This window comes from Chamaea fasciata, unplaced genomic scaffold, assembly GCF_029207755.1.
Source record: "Chamaea fasciata isolate MVZ Bird 193981 ecotype frontalis unplaced genomic scaffold, bChaFas1.0.hap1 SCAF_6, whole genome shotgun sequence".
In the NCBI taxonomy this organism is placed as follows: domain Eukaryota; kingdom Metazoa; phylum Chordata; class Aves; order Passeriformes; family Sylviidae; genus Chamaea; species Chamaea fasciata.
In genome coordinates, this window is record NW_027094091.1 from 13,367,127 (window position 1) to 13,382,799 (window position 15,673).

A 15,673-nucleotide genomic window follows, 5' to 3' on the forward strand; every position below is an offset into this window, starting at 1 on the left:
GATGCCCTATGCTGCCCGGTTCAACCTGCTGCAGGTGCACTTGTTGCAACCCAGCCTCCATGTTCTCCTCCAATTCCTGGTCACACATCTGCTAGTATTTTAATCCTTTCTAAGCAAAATGTTGGTGAATTTGGTGAGCTTAAACTGAGACTGCAGGAAGGCACTAATGGAAGCCTTTTTTCTGGGCCAAAATCACTTTGGTCCAGCTGGCTCCTGCAGAGATAGCATCACCAAGGAAATGGTTTAAGTGTAGGAAAAAATACTGCCCCACCTTACACAAAATCCCCTGAATTTTTCTTTTCTAAAACTTTAATAGAAACATGATGGTACTATGATTCTGTTATTTTCACATCTGCCTCACATAAGATTTGACATTATTGTCACCAGAAACTTTCCCTTGTTGTATATTCTGGGTCAGCAGTGGACCATTCAGGCACAACCCAGCAGCAAACAACTGCTTTCATATCAATAGCAACAGGCTGCAGGTAAGTTCTTACGTAACATTTATCTGAAATCTAAACTGGAGTGGAATCCTAAATTCTGGTCTTCCAAACCAGAAACTGAAGGAAAAAATGAAAAAGAAAAGTGCAACTCAGAAAATATTTTATTGAGTACATACCGTTTCATTGTAGGGTTTATAAAACACCACCAACCTCTCTGAGGTTGAATACAGCTTGGGCAGGTGCACAAGTAGTGGGAGAGAGAGGGAGAGCATTTGCAAATTTTCACGCAAGAGGCATAATATGGGATATTTGCATCAAGATGATACCTTGTCATAGTGCCCAAGTTTGCACTAACTAGCTCACCAGAAAAAAAATCAATGAATTTACATTTAAATTTTATGAAGGATTGTAACAATGAGCTATAAGTTCAAATTTACTGGGTGTTGCCACTGCACATTCAACAACTAAACTCAGGATCATGAAATAAAAATCAGTAGAGCTTGGACTGAAAGTACTGTAAGAAGCCTTGTTTGGAAAACTCTAACTCCAGAAACTGATGGTTAACAAGACATTGTAACCACTGTAGTACATTGGTAAAAACTGCAGTTGTCCTTATCTAACATCTAACTTCCATTTTTAGAAGATGGAAAACAAGGAAACTTCCTGGAATTTGGGTTAATCCCACAACACACATCTAATAAAGACCTGGCAGCATGGTTCTTGAAAGGAGATGAAACAAACAGTAGTCCCTAGGCAATTTTCAGTTGCCTGAAGCAACTGAAAACTCATAGAAAAGAGCTGTAAGTAGGGGACAAATTGGTAATATTTATGTGAATGAAGTTGCTGCTTACTGGAATGTAGACCAACTAATTGTTCTGATGTGTTTATCCTCAGTGATGGTAAAGCATAAATGTACAATGAAATGTAGGAACAGTCAAAAGCAGCCTTGAAAAAGTCACTATATTGCTTAAATTCTCTCAACCATACCTATTTATGAAGTATGCATACATTCAGAGACTGTAAAAAGTTTTCAGGTTGACCATATTTCTACAGCTAACTGTATTTTATGAGCTGGTCCCCACAGAATTCTTAAAAGTCTGCCATGAAACCTGCACTGTGCTGCCAAAGAATTGAGGAGCACTTGTTATAACCAGTGAATATGAAGGTTAAGTACAGCAGTTAATATGTCAAATTACACAGAGACTTCCATTGTCCTTTGGGTGTGCATTTTCCAACATGTGTAAGTACCACCACTTTGACAGGAAATAATTTCATAAAGCAGGATTGAACAATTTATTAACTATAATATTTTTTTCAAATGGAAAAGAAATTATTAATCCACAGTTCAAACTAAGAAAAATGGAAAGGTAACGTTTAGCATATTCATTAGCAATTAGAGAAAATAGTCTAGGAAGGCCAAAGTATTCAAATAATTCAGAAATGTTCTGTTGAAATGAATTTCTTATTTATTAAAAAGACAACACATTCTCAAGAGAGCACCTTCTGCAATGAAATAATTTAGTTTCTTCATATAGACACATCATACACAATGTTAACAACCATGAAAAACAATACAAAATGCTTTCAAATTTAACAAGTAGAAAAATAGAACTAGTATATATGGCAATTGTGAATCTAATACTGTACAGAAGTATTTATGGATTTTACAAATAAATAGTAGCTTAAATGCCCTTTTAAAATCTTCTAACTGTACACTGGAACATAGGTTCTGAAGCTTACCACTAACTTGCCACAAATGTGTGCCAGTCAAATGTTCTGCCCACAAGCTCAAAAAACTTCTTGTTGGGTTCATGGAAATATTCCTGCAGTTTCTCGAGTAACCGGGTGTCCACTTGTGGGTGCGCTCGTCCTTTGGACTCATGTAAACAGCGCTCTCGACCACTGTCCCTCAGGCAGTAGAATCCCTTAGTTTTGTTGAAATAAAAATTTGAAGCATTTATCTGTGGTGATAACTTCAGAAATCTCTCTACCTTTTCTATTTCTGGAAAGGGGTCTTTGATTAGTCTATCCCCATCTACAATGTGAATATGATCAAGAGGAAAATACTTCAGCCAGTTCTGCATGTGAATGTAGTATAGGCTTCTGTTTATTGCCTTGTAGTCCACATTGAGCTCACCATTTCTGATCAGGAATTGTTCAATGGATGGGTACGGCTTGTGCTTCTGCATGTGGTTGTAGAACACTTGTGTATAATCTGATAGTACTCTCTCGCTTGGGTCTCTTAAAATAAGGAGTAGTCTCATTGATTGGTTCATGTTATAAACTCTTTCAGGCACTTTAGGTGATGTAAAATATGCTGGAGTTTTTTCCACGGTAATCTGATGGGGATACGAGAACGGCATTTGATTAATATACCACTGCAATCCATTCCTGTAATGATCTTCCCAGTCAAAGAAGTGAACTTCACTTTCTGCGGCTGCAATATCTGGATGGAGACTCAACATCTCTAACAAAGCTCTTGTTCCACCTTTCCTCACTCCAATAATAATAGTCTGTGGCAGCTGCTGACATGATCCATTAGAAAGAATGTTTTCCTTGAAGTCATTTTTCTGAGATGTTTTCTTTAAAAGCTCTCTCTGAACAGTCTGAGAAGAAGTCTCAGCATTTGAATTTACAGCTGGTCTGGAAGGCACTATCTGAGGTTGAACAATAAGCAACACAGCTCCCAGCAGAAAAGCTGCCATGACAGAAGTTCTTAGTCTGGTTTCACTCAAGCGGGTAATAGGGCATAGAGAGATTTCCACCAAGAATAACCCTTAAAAGTGGTTTTTGTTTTGTTGAGCAAATGTGTATTTCTCAAGCAAAGACTTTGCTGAAAGAGGGAAAAGAGAAAGCACATTATCTTATATTCAGCCACATTGCAAATATCTTTTTCTTTTCAAAACTGAACAAACTTTAGCTTTCCCAACTCCAGGCTCACAGATAATTTAGTGTAATTAAATGTTTTAAAAGACAGGTATATGCAACAAGGCCATAAGAAAATTATTTCCAGTCATCAGGAGACATGAATATTATTAATCTTTCATTTGCACTCAGAGTATTAGTTATTATTTTTTAAAATAATCTGATTTCCTTAGAGTTGATCCACAATCACAAGAGAATTGGTTTTTTAGTCTACAAGAATAGGTTTGTCTTAGAAACAAAACATAAAAAGGAAAAGGTATGGAAAGGACAAAAGAGCATGCCTAAAAGCTGAGGGTCTTGTAGGATGTCTGGGAATTATAGCCTCCCAAAGAACCATGTAACAGCAGCCTAAGAAGTCAAGCCTCCTGGGAAGAAGTCTCATGCAATATAGATACAGCTGTCCAACATGAGAAGGCAACATTCTCCTAGGAAGGAATTAAAAGAGCTCTAAGTAAATAGCACACCAAGGAAAAGTTGAATTTTGTGTCATTTTTGAAGTGAAGTTAACTTTTGCTTTGCGCTTACTAAGGATAAAATAGGTCACTTGCACACTGGCCCTGCAAAGAGGTAAGATAATGAAGCCATAGATTATAATATAACTGAATCAACAAAACCTGTGGTTCCCAGCTCCATACTCAGGAAAGAAAATACACAATGGATACTTCAGAAGGTCATTTCAAGAGCTAGCCAGAAAACTGCTGTGATGTAAAGAACTAACTTTAGGTTTTATCAAAAGACTACAAAATACCACCACTGAACACCCTTTAAAGGTCAGGGTATTTTTAATGCAATGTTTGAAATGAAATTGTAACGGTTTCACACATAGTAGAGCTCTTTGATTGTTGCAGTATGAGCAGGCTGTATACACAAGCTCCCTGAATTATAATGTCTTCCAAATAATTTACACCCTCAGCGAAGGGCTGGTGTGGATTTTAGTATTGTCTAACTCCACTTAGAAGTAGAAGCCATGACAGCTGAGTACCTGACTGCTTTGCCTTAGTAGGCTACTGTAATTATGAATTTAAGCCTGGAACAGCACATACTGTGCCAGCTAACAAGGGCTGAAATATGAAATTACATATGAACAACCTGAGGAAATGCAAGGGCTAGGTTTTGGAAACTCTCCAGAGAATCTGAAAAGAAACTAATGACTTTTCCACAATAACCTAAGTCCCAGTGCAACAAGGACTAATGATGTGTTTCTAAGTAATCTAAAGTTCTGTTTGATAGCTTTGCATTTACAGAGGTCGTGACTCCATCCTGAATGGAAAAGGTCTGCTTCCTGATGTTTTCTACTGATTATCACTTCGGTGCCTTCCCTTTTTTCCATTTTTAATGGGCTACAAGGCAGCAATATTGTTAGGAAGCAGAAATCGAGGCTGGGAAGAAAGAGAAGCAAAGTGTCACGACAGATGTGAAGTTAAGAGAGTGCCTCCCTGTATGCCCACAGGCTTTGAGCTTGTGGGCATACCTTGTCTCAGGCTATTTTGTGATGTCTGATCTGAGACAAGTTTGCAGGGGAAATTGGGTTTTTTCCATTTTTGGCCACTGTTGAGTTTTCTCTGTCTGAAAGAGTTCCATTTTGTCTGTTGTCATTAATCTTCTGTCTTTCCATGTCCCCCACCATTCCTGGCAGTCATTCTAAGCCTAAACTATATCACTTTTAGCAAGAAATAGTCCTAATAGCCCCACATTGTGGATGTTGATGGGGGATGACACTGGGTGACAGAAAATTCGATGTAGGTAAATTCACTGAGCTATGCTGCCACAATATTCAGCAGCAATGGGAGCACAGGACACAGCACCAGCCAGATTGGATCAGTGACTGATGGGCAGCTCAGTACATAAGAACAACAAAACATCAACTCTGTTGAATTTTAAGGTCACAGATTAAAGGAATAGCCACTTACTTCACAGTATATTTTAAGTCACTGGCTCCATAAATAGTAAGCCAGAGTTGTTGTCTTAACACCTTATTGGAAAAGCATAATAGGATTCCAGCGAGGAACAGGTTGAACTGTGTGGAAAGAAATGAATTTAAAGCCTACTGGAAGGAGCACTTATTTCTTAATAGTCAGATTGAAATACTGTGCTAACAGCCAAGTTTTGTAACAGACTGTCTCTAGAAAGATTAAATTTTAGCTGCTGGTCTCATAGTGACAACACACTGCTGGACTGGGGGGAGAGGGGGTGTTGATTTTCTTTTTTCTGCTGGTGTTGGGTTTTTTTACTATTTTTTTAAAAGAAAATTAATGCTATTTTGTAATTGATTGCAATTTTCAATTTGTAGCCCATAGTTTGTAGTTGCCAACTTTTTTATTCAAGCGCTCCTGTGGCTGAATATAGCTTAAGAACATCTGAGAAAAAGACATAGCAAGGTGTCTCTTCACTCTAGCTGTACTCTTGTTTTAGCCTACATCTTTAAAATCAGACCTGTGGGATATTACAGGTGTGGTTCCAGGGGCCTCATCTCAGGCAGGTTTTTGAGCCTCAGTGGAGCTCTGCCTCAATGTCTTCCCATTCTTAAAGACTTTTGTGGGGCACAGCTTTTTCTAGATACAAAAAAGCAACTGTTTCCTGTTTCAACATGAAATCTTATAATAACATAGGAATATCTTCTGTTTCAGATATACAGCATTTCAGTGTTCCTCCTCAGCTATTTGTTCAGGTGCACATCTTCCACTGCAGAACACCACTACTGCATTGGTAGCATTTATTTCATGGATTTCCACAGAACCGTATCAATGATTATGTCATTCAGAATACCTATATGCTATTGTTGTTTTGTTTGCAAGCAATAAAGCTTTGTCTGCCCTTTTTTTCCAGTCCATTTTGTTTCTCCCAAATTGCATAGGCCTGATATCTGGATCAATTATTTTGTTTTGTTAGACTAATGTAACACAATGGACAAGATTGTACCTCTAAATTCAGCATAAAATAAAGGATGTGTGCGAAGAGTGATTTTTCAGGAATAGAGCAACATGTAAATTGGTTGTCATTCAGCTCTCCTCTCCTACATCCTCTACAATGCTTTAGGTCGATCTGTAGTTTGGTATCTAGAATTACAGTGGTTTATATAAAATGATGCAAACATATATTCCATAGCTGTATGATTTGTGGGTGTGAAAAACTCTTACAACAATAATAAGCACGCACTGAGTAGTTTAAAGCAGCCACTTTGCCAAGTTACTTTGCTGCTTTACGAATTCCCTCCACTGCATTCACAAGTCATGCAGAGCATACATGACTTCACTTGATGACTTTGTATTCCAGATTAGTTCAAAAAATTTAACTGACAATCATTACTATTGTATTTGCTACAGGTAAATGAGCAAGTTATAAAAGAAATACAGTTTATGTTAAATGGTGCTTTGAAGATTATACGAAGACTTTTCAAAAAGTCTGATTGCTTTTGCTTAATCTTTTCTTCAGCTTTCTCCAATTAATTAGTGAAATGTGCCAACCTGTTTATTTTACCAGCTTCAATGTGGACTTTATCATTAAAACCTCTTCAATAGTAATAGTAACTTGGAAACATATAGAAAATGTAATCAGTAAATGCAGAATGAGGGCTAGAGGCTGTCATATATCATTGACTTTGAAACACGTATCACTATTTTGTAATTTCTGACTATTTCTTATTATTTTACAAAGGTATTTTAATGCTTCCATATGTGTGTCATCAGTCGCATTGTCTAAACTACCCAGATTATATCCACTGCTTAGTTTAATATGCATTAACAAAATAAGGTAGTTTCTTCCTGGACTGGTAACTTCATTTTTGCTGGGAATTGGATGGGGTTAGATTTAGCTCTGAACTTTCAAAAGACCCCCTGAGTTAGCTGCCCAAGTGGGTAAGAAGAAACATAAGAAGTGTCTGTAGGGCAGTCAGTAAGCATTAGACAGAGACTGCTGGCAGATTTGACAGGGACATACCTCACAAATAAGTCCACAGCAACATACTCAGAGGTTAAGCAGAGCTAATAGGACCCATTTACTCCCAGGACAGTGACTAGGAGAGGTAAGACTACATCCTTTCCATAAGCATGCAAGTGACTTCACCTTCATTAAAGAGAAGCTGTGTTTTCCTGTTTTTTTAAGGGCTGTGGACAAACAGGTCAAGTTTCAGATGGCCTCATATTATTTCCTTACAGAACTGAATCCCTTCACTGGAGATATCTCTGCCCAGCCATCTAAAAAAACAGAGTCTGGACTGAATGAGAATTATACTTCACTTGCTGAAGTTTGTCTGTAGAGGGAGATTAGAGCTGAAAATCTGAGAGAGACATTCTGTTCTTATAAAGAATACTTAGTTTTGCTGATGTGCTAGAACAGTTTTTGGACTGTATTTCCCCTTGCACATATTTGGGCACACAGAACTGCAAAATAGAAGACTAACATTGCTGGTTAAACCTAGCTGTGCAGAACAACCCACACATCTGCTATGCTGGCTTCTTCTCTTGGTAAAAAAAAAAAATTACCCTGAGATAACCAACTTCCTAAACTGATAAAGACTCAGTGTTCTGAACATTTGTATTCAGCGATGTGCATTAAAAACCTGAACAATTGCAGTGTACTTGAAATCCTTCAAGAACTCATTGATATGAACAGTATATTCCTACCCTCTAAGGGTAGACTCTGTCCACCGTAAGATATATTCCTTAGTTGTCTGTATCAGCTCAAGTGCCACTTTGTATCCTGATAACATAAAAGTTACAGTACAGCTATCACTTAAAGCTCAGCCAAGAGCAGGAAAGGAAAGAGCATTTTTTTTAGTTTAATTCAATTTATGAAAATGTTTTTTTCTTGAAAATAAATTCTGAATTTTGCTATTTTTATCTATTAAACTGTATTCCAATGCCCCCTCCATGAATAAATTTTTCCCACAGTTCCCACCGCATACACTTTTGTTTTTTTAATCTGATTTTAATAAAAGTTTTAAAAAAAACACTTGCCAATGAAATGCTCGAATTCTAGTTTCCAGGAATTAACTACAAATACTTTCCTACATTAGTGAGTGCTAAAGAGGTAACTGCAATAAATGAAATAGAATTGCATACCACTTAAGGTCTCTAGAACCATAAACTATTGATCACCTTGTGACACATCAAAAAAGTCATTCGCACATTAAGAAGGGATGTGAACTTGTCTTACAGTGCCTGGATGATATGTACATTTCCCAAATTATATTAAAACTGCTGCAAACCAGCAGAGATTAAACCATGGCTTTAACTTTTACGGTCAGATGTTAAAAAATCTAGTAATAATTTCAGTGCTGTTAAGATGAGATATTGTCTATCAGCACTACGACTTAAGAAATACACTTTAAAAGGTCTTTTAAATTTTGGGAAGGGGAACTTAACAAGCTGAGAAATGTTGACTTGGTAAGAAGTATTTTTGGCTGAAATCTGCTATATTTCCGCACCTGCTGTGATAAACACAGTTAATGCAAATTAGATAGGCCACCAGTTCATGACTTCTAAAGCAGTTCAGCTCCAGTGTGAGCAGTAAGGTAGCAAATTTACAATAGACTGTGGTTATATATAACATGCACTTTTTCTTAAGGTCAGAAGGGACCATTCCAGTCTTTCATGCCAAGAGATCATAAAAATTGTTAGAAGAGAAAATACCCTAGATTTCAGAGAACCTCATGCAGGTAAAAATAAAATGGGACATTACGCCAGAATAAAAATAACTTGAAAAGCTCAGGATGCACAAAATTTTTTGTACTGAATAGTAATATGGAATCCCCTTAACACCATCTAGCAATTTTTTTTAATACCTGTCAGGATTCATTTTTTTTTCCTTAAGAGGGTACACTGTGCCACTGCCTTCTCTATCCCCCCCATAAACCCAAATGTTCAATTCAGAATCTAGAAATTACTCCCCACCCCACTTTCCACACAAAATGGGTCACATTCTAATTAGGAAGGAGAAACCTATTGCACAGTTAATAGAGTCGCTTCCTAATTCATCAAAGCTGTCCCCAAGAAAACAGTGTGCGTGAAAAGGTGGCTCTGTCCTGTCTTGCCCCCTTTCACCTTAGCTGGATGTATTAAAATAGGGAACATAGGAGACTAAGCAACCCCATTCTCATTTCCTCTGCCAAGCAATTTCTTATCACTTACACAGGGCTGTGGGCCCTGTTTCAAATACCAATATTTAAAACAAAAATAATAATAAACAAACAAAGCCCTCCGCAACTCAAAATAGTCACTTAGTTCATATTTCAAGTAGACTTCTGTGTCTTACACTGTCCTGCCTTCAGAATAACACTGGAGCAGAGTGAACACTGGTGAGGTCATCACTGTATTAGACTTAGCTAAACCAATCCATTTACTAAGCAAAGAACTACACAGTGACCTGGAGGGAACTCTCAGGTTCTGCAGTGACAAATGAGATGACCAGCAGGATCTTCCATCTTGGTCTCCCTTAGCATATCAGAGTTTTGTTTTTCTCATTATCAAAAGTTTTCATGGAAATCCATCAGCTCTGACATATTGTTGGGCTCTGATATCTTATGCATTATGAAAGGAATTTCAAGATGAGGGAAGGAGAGATCCCAGGTTAGTGAGACTAATAAAATCATTTTTGATTTCCTCTAATGAAAAGCAGAAGAGTTGTATGTATCTATACATATATGCATGTATTGGAAAGTGTTTTCCACCCATTCTATTTTTCTGTAATGCTTCTGTAAGCATATGGCTAGTTCAGAATAACCAAGGGGAGGGACACAGACAGGAACCTGGCAATCCTGAGGCTGGAATTTGTTCTGTCAAATTAGGGTCTCTCCACTGCAATATCTGGCCTTCCTTGAGATGCATAACCTTTCTGCTGACCTATCAGAGATATTTTTTAGCTATGTAGTATTAAACCCCTCTGCATTTTCAAAATATGAGAAAAAACCAGGGTGCATACTGAAAGGGTGGATGTGCAAGAGATAACTAAAGTTGATGTCAGTGACTGTGCACTTACTGAGAGGTGCTCGTTTCTGAGCAATGTGAGAAACGCACTTATTATAGAGTAAGAAATGCTGGCAGATGTAAATTGCAACAGTTATTATATTTGTACTTACAAATTAAGCTTGATAGCCAGAGAATATACAGGCATTCACCAAACTGACCCTATTCTACTATGTTCCACTTGCCATACATACTGCAGAGGCTCTCTCTGAGTGGGAGTGGGCACTGCATGGATCTCTCACGCCAGAAAGATGCTCCCTGCAGACATTCTATCCCCATGCCATTCAGGCATGATATCCCTAGAACTTCACAGTTTGTTTTTTTTTTTTTTATTCACACCAAAAATCCAAAGAGTAACAGTCTTGAAACTGGGAAAGCCCTTAACACACTGCACTAACAGAGAAAGGAAGGAGAATAATGTACTTTAATTCCCAGCCAGCTGAGGTGATTGAACTGCCTGTACTCAGCTGCATACCTCCTCCTGATCTTTTGAATATCTGGCTGGAAGATGAGACCAAACCCAAACTCTTCCATCTGAAGGCTACCACCCCTCCCTCTCGGCATTCTTTTACCCTCAAAAGATTTGAACTGCACACACCTTAATCCTTGGAAAGCACACCGAGAGCTGCAGTAACCAAGCCTTTGCTGTACTACTCTAGGGTGTCAGTCCTTCAAAACAGAAATGAGCTCGAATTAAGGCTTTGTGCCCTCCTGCCAACCCCCAAAGACCACTGTGCCCCCGGCCCTATGCAGCTCGCCAGGTTCCACTTCAGCACGCTGCATCCCGCCGGCTCCAGCATTATGTGAGGGAGCGGATGGAAGATGCTCAGCAGAGCTTTTGCAACTGTTCTCCCGCCAGGCAGGCGCTCCGCTTCCAGAGCCCTACCACTCTGCCCTTACTTGTGCTTGTCATTTTACCACAAGAGAAAGAAGATGAAGAAAGTCCCCAAAAGCCGCACCTGGCCAGGTGCTACCGAACACTTTGTTTCCCCCACCCCGCTTCTCTCCTATCCCCCGCGACAGCGCTGCCTCCCAGAGCCCGACTCGGTGAGCCCGGAGGGCTGAGGCAGCGCCGCGCGTTCCCTGCCGAGGCTGGGGACAGCCCTCAGGTACTGCCCGGCCGGGCGGACGCTCCGCAGCCCCACAGCGGCGCTCGCCCGCCGCGGCCGCGGGACTCCCACCTGCCGACAGCAGGTGCCGGGCGGGCGGCGGCAGCGCCAGCGCACCCCGGGGGGCGGCAGAGCCCGGCCGCGATCGCCAGCACCCTCGTCCACCCCAAACTTCCCACGCTGCCGAGGGCAGCGCCCGGCGCGCCGCTCCCCGCCCTGGCACCCGCGTCACTCACCGCCGGGGCGCGGAGCCGGGGGGCAGCGCTGGCCCCGCTCTTCCATGGGCGCCCGCGGCGGCGGCGGCGGCGGCGGCGGCGGCGGCGTCCGGGGCAGCGCGCTCGGCAGCGGCGTGCGGGGGCTGCGAGCGCCCGCTGTCGCCCGCCTCGCCCGGCCGACAGCGCCGCAGCCCGAGCCTGGCGCCGGCTCGTTTGTAGGGCCCCGCCCGGCCCGCGTCACCCACAGGCCCCGCCCGGCCCGCGGGAGGCAGCGGAGCGCTGCGCTTGCTGCGGCCGCCCCGCTGCCCGGCTCCGTGCCCGCCGGCATGGGACGGTGTGCGAGCGCGGAGTGAGCCCAGGTACTGCCGCACGTCCGGGGAAAGCGATGGCTATCCGCAGCAAGCGCACTTGCCCCCGCCTCCATAGAATCGTAGAATATCTTGAGTTGGAAGGGACGTACAGGGATCAAGGAGTCCAGAAGCGACGTACGGGGATCAAGGAATCCAGAAGCGACGTACGGGGATCGAGTCCAAGTCCTTCGATTGCCTCCTTCCTGTACTGATAAAAATACCACCCATGCGAGGCTGCGTGAATAACAGACTTATAGTGCTTGTATTCTTCTATTTCTTGTTTACTTTCTTGGGACTTTACAAGGTGGCTCTGATATTTTTTTTCCTTCCTTTTCTCTCCTGAAGTGCTCTCTGTTCAGCCAGATGAGTTTGAAGCAGGATGGATGTCTAGAATGACTGAAATACTGCTCCTAAAGAGCAGTGGGGAAAGGACCTTCTGGGGATTTAAGTCCTTGGGTTAAATTTATTGAAATAAGTCGTTATTTATCATGAACTGAACTGTGGGGGTTTTTTAAGACAAAATGAATTAAAACTGGCATTAACATACTGCATCCCTTATTTCAACAGCCAAACTCCTGAAATTTACTGTGAGCAAAATGCAGGCCCAAATAAATTTAAAAATAATTAAATTCTCAGTTGATTTTGATCAATTCCTTGTAGTTTAACAGATCTGAAAGAGGTAGGGTGTTCGCAAAGAAAGTCTATAAGGTTTTTTGCTTAAAGTGTTGTAGTTCAGACATTTCTGTCTGGACTCTGGGATGTATCTCATCAGGTCCCACAAAGTTGTGTATGTTCAGGTTCTTCAAGTAGTCACAAATGTGATCTGTACTTACAGTGTGATCTGCACTTACAGTGTGATCTGTACTTATTTTGTTCCCCCAGTCCCCATCCTGCTGTCCATCAATGATAGAAGTGTGGTTGCCATTGAAGACTGAGGCAAAAACAAAAGGGGGTTGGTACCTCAATCTCCTCCTCTATTGGCCAGTGTTGTTTTTCAGGTGGTTACACCTTCCTCGACCTTCTCTCAGGGTGTATCTTCTTCAAGCATGGGCTGTGACTTGCTCACACCTCATTTACTCCTTCAGTGCTGGGCTGTGGGAATGTTGGGTCACACTCACTGCACCCAAAAACAACTTAGCAGACTAGTGTTTTGCACAAATATTCATGTTGTATATCGTCTTAAATCCTTTACCTTCAACCTTGGCCTGCACTGATAATATAACAGGAGGCAAAGCTACCAATTATGGAACTGTATTTTCTAACCGTGACTTCTGTTGAGAGAAGCAGAACAAAGGTGAAACGTGTATTAAAGTATCACCAGCAATTTCAAATGGATTAGAGGAAGTAGTTTGTGTTTGTGGAGTTATTTTGTTTACAACTCATTTTGTTTACAACCATTTACCTCCATCCTTGAATAATCATACTTTTGTCTGACTAAATTAGTTGGTAAAATAAATATGTAATCGAACATCTGAGGAATGAAGAGTGCTCAATTATGTTTTAAAAGGAGTATCTCCAAGTAGAATTTTGTCAAAGGTTTTCAAGAAACAAATGCAAGTACTTAAGGAAAAATAGGATGGTATAACTGTAAATGTATTTTATTTTATGGTTTTGCATATTTAACATTTAAGATCTTTTCTGTATTTAGGTGTACTATATCATTACAGTATAATTGCTTTAGCACCAATAGGTATGTAGAAATACTTTACTTTTAATTATTTAAGATAGAAATAGAACATTTCACAGGAGTGTTTACTAAGAAACCCAAAACAATTATACTGTCTTTTTACTTTGTATTTTTATACTTTTCTGTATGGTTTATTATAAATCTGGGAGTCCAGTAGAGAAATACATTCATTTGTTATTAGCCCTGCTGTTTAACCTTGTTATTTATGTCATGACTGTGGGTTTTGATTGTCTTGGAAACAGGTTAAAACCAAAAAGCTTAAATGTTGTTGAGCTGCTATAGACCCGCATAGTTCAGTCATAGGGGAATCACTGTTTCTTCCATGTGATCTATAGATTAGATATCATATTACTCATTTCATGTTGAAGACCAGTCTTGATATAAAAGAAAAGATGAAAAAGTCATCATTTCTTTATTGTTTCAATAATGAACTGTCTTTCGTGTCAAAATAATAACAAAAAGCATCTGTGTACCTTTTTATCTGAAGGTATCTAAGTGTAACTTCAAGTCACTGCTTTATATTTTCACCTTCCCAGGTAGATTAAAGGTATGTTTTGCCCAAAACATGCTTTCTTATTCTAATTAGGTCATTTCTCAGTATTCTTTTTCTCTTTTTAATAAGCTAAACAAAGTGTCTCACAAAAAGGCTCAAGAAAGTTTAGATTTAATTACTTTTCTTCACCGTTCACAAGTTCTCATCACTGAGTACGATACTGATGCTTAATATTGACAATGGAGGCATTTTCACAGTGCTTTGATAATGAATTCCAATTGCCAATAAGGTTTCAAGATCTACTGGTTGTCAGTTCTTAAGCTATTTCAAGTACCTTTCATTGTCATGTAATCCTTACTTTTTAAATTCAAGTGTTTCAAGCGACCAAATCCGATGCCTTATGAGAGTATTTTGCCTTCATACTTCTCTTTATCAAGCAAACTTGTAATTTCCTCAAAGCAGATTTATTTGACATCATGGTGGTAGTGTCTCTTACACTGTGGGTAAAGTGGTAAGAGAGAGTGACAGAGTCAACAGTGCCATATTTTTATTTTGCTATTTGAGTAATGACTAATTTAGAAAAAGGAAGTGAGACTTCCTAAAGCCAAAAGAATGAGAAAAGAAGTGAAAATTATCAATGCAACATTGCCAATACTCATTTATGCTTCCCTCATTAGTCCGAATATGAAGATGTGAAAAATGGGGTTACCAAAGTTCCACCACATCCTGAATGACTGACATGTGCCATGCAGGCAAAAGCAAGGGTGTTCTGCCCAAAGAATAAATTAAATGTGAGCCTGCTTAGAGGAAAAAAACTGCTGGAGGAAATGGCATATGATTCAGAGACAAGACTGGATAATTTGGGGATTGAGCTGGGGACAGGGTCCATGTTGGGAAGAGGAGCCGTGCTGGAGATAGGAGGACAACAGAGGTGGGATGCCTGCACAGCGGGGACGGAGAAGGTGGTGACTCACTGGAAGCACTGTGGCTCCCAGGACAGACCCCAGTGCCCCTCACCCAGCACTGGAGGTGGCTTTGCTGCTGCCTCAGCTCTGGAGCTGGCTGAAGCAGCTCCCAGTAGAGCCTGGAGAGCACTGGGTTCATGCTGTCATAAGCATCAGAGAGATTTGAAAACTTTCTTTCAAACACTGTGCTTCTCACAGTAGGTGTTTTGGAGATGCAGAGGTGGAAAGTAGCTGAAAGAGCAAAGACTTGAACATTTCATAATTGAAGAAATGCTTAGAGCTTTCTGTGTACAGTCTATGTTGGAGCTGCCTGTTACACAACAAAATTTACATTTGTCAGGTTGAGGTAATGCAGATATGACTTAAGAATTCAGACTCACAGATTTCTATTTTGTCACCAGGAAATACTCTAGGGAAATCAGGGAGGAATTAGTGGTGTTTTCTGGTCAGCTAATGGAATTCAGGTGTTGAATTTTAAGATAGAATTAAATAGGTATATATTATAATGTCATTTTAAATTCAGG

General features: G+C 40.3%; 1 protein-coding gene across 2 annotated transcripts; it reads right to left on the reverse strand.

Moving 5' to 3' along the window:
• Positions 1-1,886: 1,886 nt before the first annotated feature.
• Positions 1,887-11,824, reverse strand: HS3ST1 (heparan sulfate-glucosamine 3-sulfotransferase 1). Of its 2 annotated transcripts, none has more exons than XM_066185467.1 (2): positions 11,676-11,824; positions 1,887-3,276 (listed from the first exon to the last, which is right to left on the reverse strand). In XM_066185467.1, exon 2 carries the CDS (start codon positions 3,146-3,148, stop codon positions 2,186-2,188), a length of 963 nt encoding a protein of 320 aa, XP_066041564.1. In that variant the 5' UTR covers positions 3,149-3,276; positions 11,676-11,824; the 3' UTR covers positions 1,887-2,185. The 2 variants fall into 2 exon arrangements, with proteins under 2 accessions (XP_066041564.1, XP_066041563.1); XM_066185466.1 differs by lacking the exon at positions 11,676-11,824 and adding an exon at positions 3,650-3,776.
• Positions 11,825-15,673: the final 3,849 nt, after the last annotated feature.

What these genes read in the sequence shown, in the direction of transcription:
- HS3ST1 (XM_066185467.1), bottom strand. Translation starts at nt 3,148, where the DNA reads ATGGCAGCTTTTCTGCTGGGAGCTGTGTTGCTTATTGTTCAACCTCAG.